The sequence below is a fragment of the Pseudopipra pipra genome, chromosome 19 (assembly GCF_036250125.1).
Source record: "Pseudopipra pipra isolate bDixPip1 chromosome 19, bDixPip1.hap1, whole genome shotgun sequence".
In the NCBI taxonomy this organism is placed as follows: Eukaryota; Metazoa; Chordata; class Aves; order Passeriformes; family Pipridae; genus Pseudopipra; species Pseudopipra pipra.
The window spans coordinates 9,522,216-9,537,316 of NC_087567.1; the positions used below are offsets into that span (position 1 = coordinate 9,522,216).

General features: G+C 48.9%; 1 protein-coding gene across 1 annotated transcript; it reads right to left on the reverse strand.

The window, feature by feature from the left end:
- Window positions 1-2,298: 2,298 nt before the first annotated feature.
- Window positions 2,299-11,669, reverse strand: CACNG1 (calcium voltage-gated channel auxiliary subunit gamma 1). The gene is made up of 4 exons (XM_064676437.1): window positions 11,334-11,669; window positions 5,567-5,641; window positions 3,365-3,502; window positions 2,299-2,667 (listed from the first exon to the last, which is right to left on the reverse strand). The coding sequence occupies exons 1-4, from the start codon at window positions 11,572-11,574 to the stop codon at window positions 2,441-2,443; spliced, it is 681 nt and encodes a 226-aa protein (XP_064532507.1). The 5' UTR covers window positions 11,575-11,669; the 3' UTR covers window positions 2,299-2,440.
- Between the last annotated feature and the right edge of the window lie 3,432 nt (window positions 11,670-15,101).

The following is a 15,101-nucleotide window of genomic DNA, read 5'->3' on the forward strand; positions in this document are numbered from 1 at the left end:
CAGGGTGTGTTTATCTCAAACGTTCATGTCTTGCTCTTGAATATCATGAGGGGGACCAAGCAGCATCTTGGCTGGGCAAAAAGTTGGCCCATCAAAAACCTAGCTATAAATAATTTTTCCCAGAAAAAGCATTGCAGGAGAGGGATGGCACTTCGGGAATGGTGCTTCCCAGGATGCAGGACATGCCACTGCTCCCTGTGGTGTGATGAACTTAGACCCATGTCCCCAAACTTTGCTTATCTCAAGCCCTGGCATGTCTGAGATGGTGATGATGGCTGAGCTGGGACTGCTGCTGTGCCTGCCAGCTGCTCTGCTTGGATTAACCTGCCTTGTGTAGGTTGGGATGTCCCAACCCGGGGTCAGCCACCGCAGGGTCACACCAACTACTTTCCTTTCTGTTGTTGCACGTAAAGGATCTCCCTAGAAACTAGCCTCTGTTTTCCTGAACAATGAAAATGCAAATGAAGAATGTCAGCTCTGTACCCAAAAATAAGATTTCAAAACCATTTAGCATTTCAGAGTGGCTCTGTGACAACTTGAAGACTTGCAGTTGTCTCTCATAATGAGAGACAGGCAGAGCTCCTCAGCTCACACTCACATCTGAGCACCAGTGAATGCTTCATCCCAAAACTTCATAATATATGTGTTATTTGTAGTGCTTTTCAACTTCAAAGAGCTTGAAAAACATTAATGCAACTTCACAAAAGGCTTCTGTTCTCGCTGCCATGCTGCTGATGGGGAGATGGAGACAAGCCTGAGTCTGGCTGGGGCTGCTGGGGCTCAGTGCACCCCAACGGGGTCTGGCTGATGGTGGGGCCCCTCAGGCCAGCACTTAATTGCTGAGGAATTTCTCCAAATGCTTGAACATGTCATGATTTCAGATCTTTTCAACTTGATCAGAGATTTTCTGTTATGAATTCTGTTTTTCTTTAGGATTGGGGACAGCTGAATGTGGAGGGAAGGACGTTTAGTTCCCTTTTCTCCTGATTTTTAAATTATGGGGTGAAAAATGTCCACTGTAAACTTCATACTTTTTCCGACTTGGGGGAGAAAATGCTGAGCAGATTCTGAAAATTGAAGTGTAAAAGAAGAAAAAAAGGAAAAAAAAAAAAAAAGAAAGATGACTGGTGCTGAGGGACCGTGATGGTGAGAAGGGCTTGGCTGGAGGGGCTGGGTGAGTGTGTGGGGCTGGAGGACCCCCAGTGCTGCAGGTGGTCAGGCTGGGGGCCCCCCAGTTCTCCCAGTGCTTCAGGCAGCTGTGGCAGAGCCCTGCAGGGGCTCAGCAGCAAACCAGCCCCCTCAGCATCCCCCAGCACTGCCTCGGGTCTGCGCTGCTTCAAGCAGCATCAACTCGATGCACTAGTGAGGTGCTTCCAGGGCTGACTCTCCTGGGTGTTCCAGGCAAAGTCCTTTCCATCTTGGCAGCTGCTTTGAAGGATTTTTCTTGAAATGTAGTTTCAGATACAGTGAGCAAAGCAGGGTATTGTTAAAAAGCCCATTCAGGGGGAACTAATGAGAGCCCCGTGCAAACACCACCCAGAATTACAGTGTCGTTCTGGACCTGGCAGAAATTTGATGGGCCAAGTGATTCATCCATCAAAATAATTTTCCAGAAAATCATGCTACTGGAAGATTATGCTTTTTATTAAAGGAAAATATCACTCTTAATGTTTAATACTTCTTGGCTTTGCCGCTGAAGTTTAAGCAGAACAAAAAAAACTCTTTATCTTGTGGGATTTTATGCTTGATTCGAAAGAATGGAACTGCAGGGTGTAAATTTGGAGGGGAAATTTTATCCTAATGCTACTCAAAGTTCTGTTTTGATTTCATTTCAAATTTTAACAGTTTAATAGAAGAGTGTAAGGATCTCCAGCTTATTCCAGAGTGATGAACTAACCCTTCTGAGGGAGGGAGAGGAGTACGGCACAAATGGGGACACGGACTCCTCATGGAGCCAGAGTTTCTCAGTGTCTCTCTCTGACCAAGTAATGTATAAAAGCTTGATATCCCTCACAAATCTGCACCCAACCACACCAAATATCTCCCTAGCAAAGCTGTGTTCTCTGTGGCCTGAGCTGTCTCAGCTACATCAGCACGGGGCACCCCAAACTGGCACACAGCAGTGCCATTCACCCACACCCGGGATGGTGCTGAGTGCTCTTTCTGCTTTCTTCAAAAAAATAAAAAAAAAAAAAAGAAAAAAAAAAGAAAGAAAAAAGAAAAAAAAAAGAGAGAGAAAAAAGAAAAAGAGGGGAAAAAAAAGGATAAAATGAGAGGAAAAGAAAAGGAAAGCAATAATTACAATCGAACATGCCTTGGTTCAGTAATGACTCACTTGATGGAGAGCACATTGTAGAGTGGGACCCAGACATTTTAAAAAATACAAATCTTTTCAGAACACTTTCTGGATTTTTTTTTTTTTTCCCCCGTGCTGGGAGCATCAGTGCTCGGGCTCTGCATCCATGCAGGTCTCCCAGGGGTTCTGGGGGAAGCGGGGCAGGGCGATGAGGAGGAGGGCGATGCCGCAGACGAAGAGCAGGACGAAGGCGGCGCAGGCGCAGGCGAAGGACCAGGAGTAGCTGTACTCGATCCACACGGTCTCCTCGCTGTCGATCATCCTCTTCACCGACTGCCTCATCACCTCCACGGAGATGATGATGCAGAGACCTGAAGGGAGAGAGGAGCAGTGGGTTGAGTAACCAGCTGTCAAATCTTTCATCCCTAATTAACCACCTCGTGTGTCGTTCCCATGCAGGAGCTGCAGTGAGAGTCACAGGTGAGTCACTGACTCCAGCGCTGGGAGGAACCAGTGCTCAGAACTGCTGAGAGCTCTGCTCTAACCCAGGTCAGCTGGTGGCTTGGTGAGTGTGATCTTGGATGGGAAACTCAAAGTGGAGGAGGAATAATTGCGTTCCCTGGGGAGCTTTTCCAGAGGTTGAGTAAGATTTTTATTGAGGTGACAATTTGCACCTCTGTCTTTCCCTCCTTGTGGCATGTCAAGGTGTTCCTGGCTCATGTGAAAACACAAGTCTTCGTGTGCTCAGGGCACAGCTGTGTGTTTTGGGCCTGGATCAGCCGTTTCTTTGGTTTGAGGCTTAAAAAATGAGATTGAATATTGTATATCTCTGTTCAGACTGGGGTTGGCAGTGATTGTGGTAGAAATATCCCTTTTAAAGAGAGTTGGAGAAAACACAGACTGGGCAATGCTCGCTGAGCAGGATGTTCTCATACCACACAGGGATCGGGAAGGAAATGCCATTTTCGGGGCATTTTTAGAAGTGTCTCCATCCCCCCAGGGTCCATCTTAAGTTTCCCCATGTTGTCCCATGACCCAAGTGCAAGAAAGGGAGCGCCCACCCTGTACCTGCAAAGGTGTAGAACATGGATGCTGGTTTCAGCAGATAGTCCCTCTTCTTCCTGAAGGACAAGAGGACGCAGATCGTCCCGATGATCGCGAAGCCAACGCTGAAGATGGCAATGGCTGCAGCTGAAATGCTGTATTCTGCCAAAGGGAAAAAAAACTAACCCACCAAAAAATGACACAGTGTGCACATTTTGGGCCATCAGCTGTGCTGACATTGTGGTAGGTCACTCTGAGCAACACAAGGTGGTGAGGTGGCCCTGGTGGATTATTCCCCTCAAGTAAAAACAGGGGCATGTACTGGCCAGGTATCTTTTGAATGTGAAGGGTATACAATCAGAGCAGGAGGGGGAAACACTTTCTGAATGCTTGCTGAGAGAGCACAGGGCGTTTTTGCTCATCAGCCCACCTGGATGGGGATGATGGAGTGCTGGGCTGGAGCTGTTTGGGCTCTGCCCTGTGGGTGTTATTGTTAAAGCCTCACTGGGCTCTGTGGCTCCTTCCATCACCCCACACTCTGCTCTCACAGTAAATAGGCAGCTCTCTGCTATTTGTATTCCCCTGCAGAGCCCTGGTGAGGCCCCGGGAACTGATGCAGACAGGCAGTGCTCCGTGGGCATCCGAAGGGGGGAAGTGTTTGAACAGCACACTTTCACTCTTTTTCTCCTTTAAGAAAACGATTTCCAGCTCTGTGAAAACCCAGCTTCTTCAGGGCATGGGATTAAACCCTCCCAAAAAGTCCTGGTTTTTGCTAAGCCAGCAAAGCCATGCTCTGGACACTTCCCCCAGCTCCAGAAACCTTCAATGCCCGAATGGAGGGGGAGAATTGCTAATTGAATAATTTGGGCCTTCATTTGCATATTGTATTCGTTTTCAGATTAGTTTAATATTTAACACATGTAGCCATGTGTGAACATCACAGTGCCTGATGATATTTGCCTTTCAAGGCATTTAAAAAAAATAATCTCCCAGGCAAAATCATGAAGAGTTTTTTTGCCTGTTCCTAATTAGCTCCCATCCAAACGAGCTGTTTCTGTGAAGGGGAACAGCAAATCACTCTTTGTTCTCACTGTTTTTCATCCCACTGTTTTATTATCATTTCCTTAACGTTTCTCTTTACTCTGTGCTGGAACTGCCTGAAAGAGTTTGTTTCGATGTAAAATCTTAAGCTTTTCCTTTTGCCCCAAAGAAAACATGTTCTTCCTGATATTTTTTTTATTTTCTGAAAAAGAAGTTCTCCTGATATTTTTTTCTGCAATACTGTGAAGGCATTGGGTGCATTTTTAAGATGAGGTGGCTGGATCTGATAGTACAGGTGAGCAAAAGCAGGCTGCTCTGATATATGCTCGTCTATCCACTTAAATTTCCCAATCTTTCCTGTCTTAGGAAACTCCTTTTTTAGAAAAACCTTTTTCCAGGGTTTCCCACCATTACAATTTCCACTGGAAGCCGAGCAGATTGTTTAATACATGTAATGTAACCACGGGCTCATATTTTCCACAGTTTATGTGTGGAAAGGGGTTTGTCCTCAATGAGAGGGTGAGAAAGAGAGAGGAGCACGTTAGGGGAGCCCTCAAAATATTTGGCTATATCAGGGACTTACTAAAAATGTGAAATTTGTCTGTGAAGGACTATTTTTCTGTGAACACCATGTGTGTCTTTGCAGGATCCCTGTTCCTTCTGTCCATCGATTGTTCCATTTTTTTACATGACTCTCATATAAAATCAATATGAAGCATAAAATTCCTAATGGTCTTCAGAGAGCCTCTGCACTTCTTTTCAGGGTCAACACTCTGCTTGGGGTATGATTTATTCATTTAGGGTTTATTAATATCTTCCCCTTCCATGGCAAAGGCTGAGTGTCACGGGTAGTGCCAACGCTGTAAAGTCATTTTTGTGCTGAAAAGACTCTTTGCAGTTTTCCTGCATATTGATGTTGTTATATATTTGTGGGACAACTTATGTAAAATCATGTTTATGGGTGTGATCATATATAAAAATAATTCTTTCCAGGAAGCTGGGATTTGACCTTGTGCAGGGCATTTTCCACATTTTTCCCAGCTGATGGTGTCTGATAGAAATTCCTCTGCTGCTTTCAGTGAAACCAGGGCTGAACCTTCATTTTGGGGACCCCTTTCTCTTTCATATTCTATGGCCTCCACTTCATACAACACTAGGAAAATACTTTTTTGGAATTATTCTTACCTTTCTGGGTGGTTACTTCAAATATCTCTGAGGTCTCTCCTGGAGTGAAGTGCTTGAAGTAGGAGCAGTTGTGGTCTGAAAGGGAAAAGGAAATTCAATTTTGTGCACTTGGAAACCTCTGATAAAATGTAGTAAAACTGAATTAGTTTTTTATTGATGCATCAAACTTGCAATGTTGTTGAGCCTTGCTACCCTTGGAGATGCTGAGAAGCTGGAGTTGGATCTGATTTTCCTTGGGAGCAGATGAGGACACGGGCATGCCAGGACACCAACTCCAGCACGGGCCAGGCTGAAGCCCCTCTGATACCTTTTGTGGGCTGCTCCCTCCCTGAGCTTTGCACACTGATTGCTCATCTGTTTAAAATATGAATTACAGATAATTTTTCCCATTCTGTCTTTGGCCAGCACACATTTCTACCTCCCTGTGTTGCTGTGTTTCCTGGGGATGAGACCTGCCGTGCCCACAGCTGAGCTGGCAGCTCAGCTCCCCTCCCCTCACCACTGCCGGCCCATCCACAGTGGCATCACCCTCCTGTGGTGAGCTTGGAGTGCAAAAAGGGAGGATGAAGTGTCCTCATACACCTTCTCCCTCCTGGCTCTTCCCTCCCCCAGCTCATAGACCCCTGTGGGGCAGTGGGGGGGTTTGTTGCATGGGGTGGGATGTCACCACCATATCGGGGTCCCAGAGGTGAGGCTGCTGCAATGCAGCAAAGCACGTGGTGTTTTACTAAAACAGGGATGCTGAGGGCCTTTTTTTTTTCTTTTGGCTGTCAGTAAAAAAAGAGCACAGTAAAAAAAGACCAAAGCTATCTGAAGCCCAAACAGTTGTCCAGGGAAGGGAAGGCTGCATGAACCAAGGGCAAAGAGGCTCTTGTTCAGTCAGGCTTCACTGAAGTTTGATCCCATCAGGGCAGTCTATTAAGTGAGTTTGATAAGACAGCAGAGGTGGATAGAGGGGACTTTATGAAGTTCCTTTCTCTGGAATTCCCACGAGCACTCTGCCAAATCCAGGGGTGTTACAGGAGGGCTATGAAGTGAACAGGGGTGAAAATTGTGGGACAGGGGGATATGGGAGGAGGGAGGTTGGTGGCTGAGTCTCTCCATGGCCACAGTCCTTGTTCCTCCCCAGCCCAGTGAGGGTCAGCAGTGGAGCAGTGGCACTGCTGCCAGTGGATACACAGGAGACCTTCAGCCTCAGCGGGATGGGAAGGGTCTGCTGAGGACCTGCTGACTTGGAGCTTTGGCAGCAGCAGGGTTGGGGTGGAGGGTGTTCTGGCTATTTATAACTGGTTTAATTGAAGGTTTGGAGGGCTGTGGAGCTGGGAGAGCAGTTGCTTGCCAGGAATTTGGCTGGGAGGGCACAACCGTGGGGACGCGCTGAGCGGCGCCAGCTCTGACTGCTGGAGAGGACACGCTCAGCACCCACCCAGCACCCCCCTGGCACCCCAGGCTGCATGAAACACAGGCAAGCAAGGGGTCTTGGTTAATGCCAGCATCTCATCCATTAAATAATGGTTATCAGGAGTTAGCACCAGCTCCCAGGACAAGCTGGGAGAAAGTCTGCGGGGATGTTGTGGTCCTTTCCTCCAGCACAGGTTGTGGGGGAAGCCTGAGCCAAGTTGGGTGCTGGACCCCACAGGGAGTCCTCTGGGTTTCTGCCTGTGTTCATTTACAGCATGAATTTCCCCAGCAGAAGATCCCAGTGCACTGTATTTTACCTGTTGGTTCTTGTGGGTTTTTTTCTGTCATGTAAATGGCAGATGCTGCAGTTACTGACTCAAGGAGGATTCATTTTCCTTCTCCCAGGAGAAAGGCAATTGCAAAGCAGTGTTTTTGGGCCTGTTAGTGGAAGATTCCTTCGAGACACTCTTATCTACTTAATTTTGTAAGCTGCCTTTTATTTCATCTGCACATCCTCCTTGCTGGCAAGGTTAATGTTTAGCTCTGGCATCTCCTGACCTGTTCTTTATTATCCTTGCAAACGACTGGAGGAAATATATTTGAACTGAGCCCTCTGTGACTGAAATGGCAAACTTTGAGCCCCAAAGCAGTGGTTTTGTGCCTCTGCCGGTGCCTCAGTGGTGGCCAAGTCTGAGCATTGTGCCTGGTGTTCCCAGTCTGGGGAGCATTTGGCTCCTGTGCTAAATGGAAAGGAAATGGGATGAAACTGGGGCACTTTATTTTGGGATTGTTTGGTTTTGGCTTTTAATTAGTCCTCTGAAAAGCCTGAACTCTGAGAAGCCCCCAGGCAGTGCAAAGCCCAAGGTGAAGCCATCCAGACATGGTGTGGTGGGGAGCACAGCACAGCTCTGTGTCCATTGCTGGTGAACCAAACCAGCCCAGTCCACCCTCCATCCTCATAAATCATCTTTTGGAGATGGACTTGTCTGCAGGAAATGAAGCTGCATCTTCTTGGGGCTTGTAGCAAAGCTCTGCCAAGATATGATAAAAGGGGTTATCACAGGAGAGGTTTATCTCTAGGGAAGGTGTTTTTGGAAGATTAGTTTATTGTGGGAAAGTATGACTAGATTGTTTTTGGTGACATGTATTGTTTCCAGTTTTAAGATGCTTCCATGCTCTGTGGAGCTGGGAATATCCATTTCAACAAGGCTTCCTGTTATTCAGGACAACTGAGGCACTGCAATGCCTCTCTGGTGCCATCATGAATAAGAGAAAAGCCCATTTGTGTCACACCACATTTGCATAATGGACAGGATTTACACTGGGTTTGATAATGGAAGAAAGCTCTGTGGCAATCTTTGTTTCTCTGCACCCCAAATGCATTATCTCTGCCACGAGGTCACCCCACTGCTGATGGGGACAGTCCAGGGGCTCTGAGGGTTGTAATATGTGGTTTATCACACAGTGTCCTGCCCCTTCTAGGTCACCCACCCTCACAGCCTTCCTGCTCCCTTCCCTTCAGATCCATCACTCCTGGATGAGTGCAGGGACAAATGGACCAATCTCTCTTTCAACTCCAACCTCTCCTGGATGCACTCATGGATGCAGGGGAAGTGCAGTCCCACTAAACTGTGGTTGAACCTTGGGGGAAGAAAGGGTGGAAAGACAATGAGATGTTTGGGCCATGCAGAGTTTCAGGTGGCAGCTGTGCCCTGTGAGCCTCCCATGACAGGCTGGGAGGGGCTGGAGCCCACTTTGCCCTTGTACCTAAAATGGACACAGCATGTGTGGGTTTGTGGCAGGATGGATGGTTAGAAAATCCTGGATTTTAGTGTGAGATTTCCACTTGTGTTAAGTTTGGGAGGCAGGACCTGCTGCAGCAGTTAGAGGAGGTTTTAGAGGGGTGGGGAGGGTCAGGCCTTGGGCTCTGACCTGGCCAACAAGGCCTTTGACACAGACAGAGTTTTGGAGATGGTATTTCCAAGTAGTTTAATTTCACACCTGTCTTGCAGAGTGAGCCTCTTGTACGGACACTGGAACGAGACAGCCCTGCTGAGAACTCATTTGCTGAGCACTTTGCCTGCACTCAGGTTCCCATATTTACAAGGACCTGTTTAAGCTGTGGAGCAGCCCCTGCTGCTGCCCAGAGCACAGGAGCCCACTTTGCAGGACAGCACAGACCTGGAGTTACGGGCAGTGACACTGAACTCCGTTTACAGCTGGTAATAAAATGCCCCCGTGCCCACCGACCTCAGTTAAAAATGTCTCCGTATTAATCTGAATTTGCCCGGTTTTAACAGCCTGATCTTTTTATTTGTTACAGCAGGATGCTGAACCCTTTTCAATTTGTCAACACCCTCGGAAAGGCGCTGTAAAATTTTAAAGCTCTGCCTAAATCACAGCCCGGCTTTGTGGACTGCGAGCCAAGTCACCCTCCCCACTCTGCGCTGTGCTGAGCTCAAAGCCTAATAAATAACGTTAATCATGCCATCCATTTCCTCCACAGGGAGCGACTGGTAAATGGTTATTAATTCAGTGATAAATTCTGATGCTTCTTTCCCAGTCCTGGCAGTAATGTCTGGTTATGTCTCATGATTTTCAGGAAAAGGAGTGCCCACATCTGCTCTTTCACTGCGCGTTGGTTCATTCACATTTTCTCCGCTGCTGCAGGTTTCCCAACCCTGGTGTTTCCCTGCTGACATCCCTTCCCAGAAGTGTGAAATCAATCTAACACGGGCCGTGTGGCCGCAGCGTCGCTCAGCAGCCCGAGCCCCCCCTCCCCTGCTCCGCTCCTCGCCCGAGGAAAACAGGGAGAAAGATATTTATGGGGTAATTGAGGTGCGAATTTCACCCTTTGAAACGTGACTGCGGCGCGGAATTGCCACCCGAATTCCCAAATATCTTTAAAAGCTGGAGAGCCAGCCCTGGTGTGGGGTGGGCAGCTCAGCCCCTCCGCCGTCCCCAGTTTTCTGTGCCTGGCGGAATGCGGCGCTGGGATGTGATTCAACGTCTGTGTGAGCACATGCTGATGTCTGTCAAAGATAGCGGCTGCTTTCCTGTGCCCTGCCTGCGAATCTGCTTTGTGCAGACAGCTGGATATTTATGAGCTTTATATTTGCCCCACGGTTGTGCAATTTTGCTGTTTATGCACCAATTCCTGTTGTTTTTCCTTTCGTGGGAGCTCTCCGTGCGCGAGGGAAGGCGCTCAGCGAGGGATGTGTTTCTTAGGCACGTAAGTACCTTCGTGAGAGACATTAAGCATATGGATGACACACTCCCAAGTTTGGTTAGAGGCAGATCCACACGCCGAGGCTGAGCTCCTCTCTTCCCAACACGTAATTTGGACCAAAGAGATAAAGAATTGCAGTAATACAGGGAATATACAGTCAACCCAGGCAGGAAGATTTTTCACAGGAAATTTTCAAATATGTGTTAACATATATTTCATTTCAAGCAGCGAGTCTAACACGAAGGCAATCCTGTTATATTTCTGTGCTGGAAAGCATCCAGTCCCCTATAAGCCTTCTGAAAAAGCAGCGTGGCTCAGTCACGGAGGGAGGGTATTAGTGCAAACGGCGCGAATGTTGCTGACTTGGCAATCAGCAAAAACATAATGAGCTCCTTTAACCATGGGAATGGAACAGCCTTCCCGGAAAGCCGCCGTGCCCACTGCCCTCCCCATCGATTGGGCTGGAGGTGCCCGTGGTGGAGACGTGTGTGGGAGCAGGTGCCTCCAGTGAGAGGTGAGGAGGCTCCATAAGTCCTTGAGAAATTGATTCAAACTCAGTTGATGACTTTTTTTTTTTTCTGGAAGTTGGCAAACCAGGCTGCAGGTCCCTGTTCCTTCCTGCCCTGAGGAACGGCGTTGTTGGAATAGCTCAGAGAGAACTCAATGCCCGCCGTGAACAGGCAGTTCCTCCATGATTATGTGGATCTGGAAATCCTACAGATCCAGCTGTGTTTGGTGGGCCCATAAATCCTCTCTCTTGCCCGCTGCTGTCAGCGTGTCTGGGTGCTGCAGGTCCCTTGGCTGGGGTTCAACCAAATTCCCTCTATCCCCATTTCCCTTTGTGATTTCCACCGTGCCTGATCCTCCTCCCCTTCTCCCTGCCGCTGTCAGGAGACTCAAATATGGTCACAAACAGATGTGCAAGGCAAGCCAGCACACACTCACAGCAGGAGGGATGGCAATGGGCTGTGTTTGCAGAGCAACACCAAAACAGCCTCATCCCAAACTAAGGGCCGAGCCCCATCCCGAACGAAGTGCCACAGGACACGGAGCCTGTTTTCCTTCTGCCATGCCCTAGGCAAAGCCTGGCCTGAGTGCCTGGTGCTTTCTCCCATGCACGGGTGGGTGCTCACTTACCTCCTGGCAGGCTGATGGGCCCGCAGCCCTTCTCCTTGGGGCCTTGCTCCTGCATGTAAATCCGCTTTGTGCAGAGCCGCCATAGCCCGAAGTGAGCGGCCTCGCAGGTGGCGTTGAACTCCTCCACCTTGGGGCTGAGCACGGCCCAGTGGTCCGACACGACGGCTGCGAAGAGCAGCGAGATGCCCACCAGGATGACGGAGAACGCCAGCCGCACCTTCAGGGGTTTGCTGTCGTCCATCCCGCTCCGGAGCGGCGCTCCCGGCGGAGCGCGGCGGGCGGTTCGAGAGGTCTCCCGAAATCCTGGCACATCTGAGCGTGTTTGGAAATGTCAGCTCCGGGCAGAGCGGGGCGGCCGCAGGCAGCTGCTGGGCTGTGTCAGCCGGTGCCCGGGAGGCTCCTCACGCACAGCTCAGCTTTCGGCCCCATCCCGCCCGGATTGTTTGGGATTTGGATTCCCACGGCCGGGCGCTCGGCACAGCGGCCGCCGCTCAGGGGCTGCGATGTCTTGACTTGCAGCATGCCCAGAAATAGGCATTAATGGGACCATTAACTTTTCAGCGAGGTTACAAAAATATCTGTGTTTATAATAGTGCCGGGCCTGAGCTCAGGCTGATCCTAAACAGTTTAATAGCCCCGGAGCCCTCGCGCTGCACGCCCACGCCTGCGGCTCGCAGTGGCCCCTGCACGGAGCTCGGAGCTGGGTGTCCCTCCAGAGCCCAGAACTGCGGCAGAAAATGGCAAAATAAGGCAACTTGTTTATTTTAGCATTGATTTTTTATTATAATTATTTCTGGTTTATTTTTTGTAATAATATTTTTAATTAACCTGAACTATTCTGAGTAGTTGGGGACGGTTTTTTGTGGTCTTTCCTTGGGCTTTTTTTGCCTTTTTTTTTTGTGTGTGTTTTTTTTGGGGGGGTGGTGGTGTCTTTTTTCCTTTCCTATTTTTTTCTAATGCAAAACCATGAGTACTCTTTGCTTTCTCACCAGCCAGCTTCCTCTCGATGCCTGCTGTAACTCCAGCAGCCACCTAACATGCCCTTTCCTTTTTCCAGTAGTGACTTCCCTGAGCCCAGATTCCCGGGACCAGCTTCTCTCCTTCCCTTTGATACTCCAACTGATTGTAAAGCTAATTTGATGATAATGTCAATGCAGAGGCCACTGTGGAGGCGACATTACAATTGTGATGTCAAACTGAGGAGGGTGACAGTACCTGAATGTTAAAGAACGGGTAAAAAAATGCCAGCGGAAAGCTGCAAATATCATTGTGTCAAGATAATGTCAGAGCTACTCCAGTCCTGCTTTATTAACACCCCAGTTTGATGTCAAAATAAAGGTGCAGAGGTGTCAGCTCAAATTGATGAGGACAATGTGGAGCAAGGAGTTGAGGTGTGAGGAGAGCATGGGAAAGGAGGGAAAATAAAGAGTAAGCCAAAAAATGTTGATCCAAAATAACTGTAATTGAAATATGGCTTAAAAGGGGCTAATGTTACTCTGCTTGATGTGTGACAGGGCTGACTCAGACACCCCTGGGGAGCAGGGGACATGTCTGAACCCGGGATGGCATCTGGTGACCCATTCCTGATGGGAATGTGGGAACCAGGGGGAGGATTGAAGTTGTGTGGTGCAAAATTGGAGGGGAAGGGGACAGGGACCAGGGAGGACAGAGGGGACATGGAGCAAGGCAGGGACCAGAGACCACAGGCACATCCATGCTGGAGCTGGCAGAGATACAAGAGGATTATATTTAAACCAGAACCAAGAGTTCTCATGAAACAGAGAAACCTAAAGGGAGCAGGCTTTAAACCAGCAAAGGAATGCATTGAAGATGTGATGCCTTTTCCTTTGAAGAAGGCTCTTGTTAAATTTCACTAGACATCAGTCGGTCTCGGGAGCTGCATCCCCACTTCGCTTCCTTGATTCTCCAAACTCCACAGGTGGAACAGAGGGAAGTGAATGTGTGTTTGCAAATGTGGGCACAAAGTGAGGTTCTGGTTGCTGAGGAAGCAAGTGCTAATGATCCTGCTTTAGACTAATTACAACCTACAAGGACTGCAGGGTGGGAACTCATTAATTTCTTCGCTGGTGCTGGTCTCTGTGTCTCTTCCAGTGCTGGCAAGAATCATGCTTTTTGTTCTCATTTAGGTCTTTCAATCTGGATAAGTTCTACGGTTTTGGTTTTGTTTTGAGTTTCCTAATTTCCAGGAAACAACTAAAGTGAAATCAGAAGGGAAAAATTCATCCTTCCTTCCTGATGTGTGGAGCTGGGAGTGTGAATGAACTCTGATGAGCCCCAACATGAGGAGCAGTGGCTTCCCTGGGGACTGAAAGCTCACACTGCTGCAGCTGAGGTCAGATATTGTCCCCATCCCTCAAAAAACGACCTAGAGCTGACAATCCATGGGAAAAAAAGTGTTTTGTGGGTTATTGCTCCCCATGGGCTCTGTGGGTTAGCTACATGAGCTGATGCAGCCCCTTTGTGAGAACGCTGCTGTTGCCTCCTCCCAGCACAGGCTCTGTGTATTTTTGGGGGCTTCTGGCAGGTATTTGGTGATCAGCACCTTGGTGAGAGCCAGAAGACTCCTCTGCCCTTGGGCTGAGCCTCTGTCCCCAACCTGGGAATTTCTGCCCTAGTGTGAAGTTGCCTTCCCTGGGGCTTCGGGGGCTCCATGGGGCAGGTGGGCACCTGACAAATGCAGCAGCAAAAGGATTTCTGGAGGAGAAAAGGACACAGTCTCCCTCTGTCAGGTGGCAAGTATTCACATTTAAAAATCAATATCACATGAAATATAAACAGACTATTAATGAGGACCTGCTGGGAAGCAGAAGGGTTGTAATTAGTTGCACTTTAGCAGCGGTGAGTGAGGGACACGATTCTGTTTCTCTACTGGAGAAAATGCCAGAGGAGGTGCCTGAAGCCCAACTATGTGTTGTGTTTTCCCTGGCAGAGGTGGTGGCTTGGCTCTGCTCCCCAGCACTTGCAGTCTTCTGTATTTCTTCCAGACCAGCCTCAGTATTTACCACAACCAGACTGCCCCCATTCTGTGGTTCCCTGCTGGCAGAATGATGTTCTGCAGAAGACCCTTCCCAGGTGAGAATAACCCAGAGAGGGGGAGCCGGCAGCTGGTCTGCTCCCAGCTCAAATGCGAGTTCAGCAAACAGCTTTTTTCCAATAGGAAAATATTTGGGCTCCTCAGCCTGCATTGCCCCAGTGGGGTGAGACCACCGGGATCATCATGGGCTCTGCGTGGCCAATACTCGGCAACGGCACCAACGGCACCCTCTGAAAGCTCCCTGATTCTGGGGCTGAAATCCTGCCAGCTCTGAAGGCAACAGCAAAATGTGTGAGTGCGTGTTTTGGTTGGGTATTTTATTTTTTAACAGACCCCCCCCCTGCTGTACGCAGCCCAGTCTCTTCCCTACGGGGCACAGGCAGGGCTGGTCAACCCGTGTGACTGATCCAAGCTCCCTTCTCCCAAAATACCGCCGCCGTGCCGGGTGTGCCGTTCTGGGAAGCGATCCCCTGGCTCTGGGGAAGGGCGGCAGCGGGGCTGTAAGCTGAGCCCGGTTGCAGACAGGTGCAGAGCCTCTCCATTCCCTTTTATTTTCAGCACCGCCCATGTCTGTTACTTTTCTCATTCCAAGGTAATGCCACATCCTCCTCGCTGGACTCTTTTTCCAAAGCTTTAAGGACTCTGTCTTTACTTCCCCCCACCCCAAACACCACTTTTTGATACAGCCCCGTTCACAGCAGGGCAGCCTCAGC

Bases quoted from the DNA above. Each gene is read 5' to 3' on its own strand.
- CACNG1 (XM_064676437.1), bottom strand. From the start codon at position 11,574: ATGGACGACAGCAAACCCCTGAAGGTGCGGCTGGCGTTCTCCGTCATC. The intron at 5,642-11,333 runs GTAAGTGAGCAC...TTTCCCTTTCAG, and splicing joins GCCCATCAGCCTGCCAGGAG to ACCACAACTGCTCCTACTTC. The intron at 3,503-5,566 runs GTAAGAATAATT...TCCCTTTGGCAG, and splicing joins TGAAGTAACCACCCAGAAAG to AATACAGCATTTCAGCTGCA.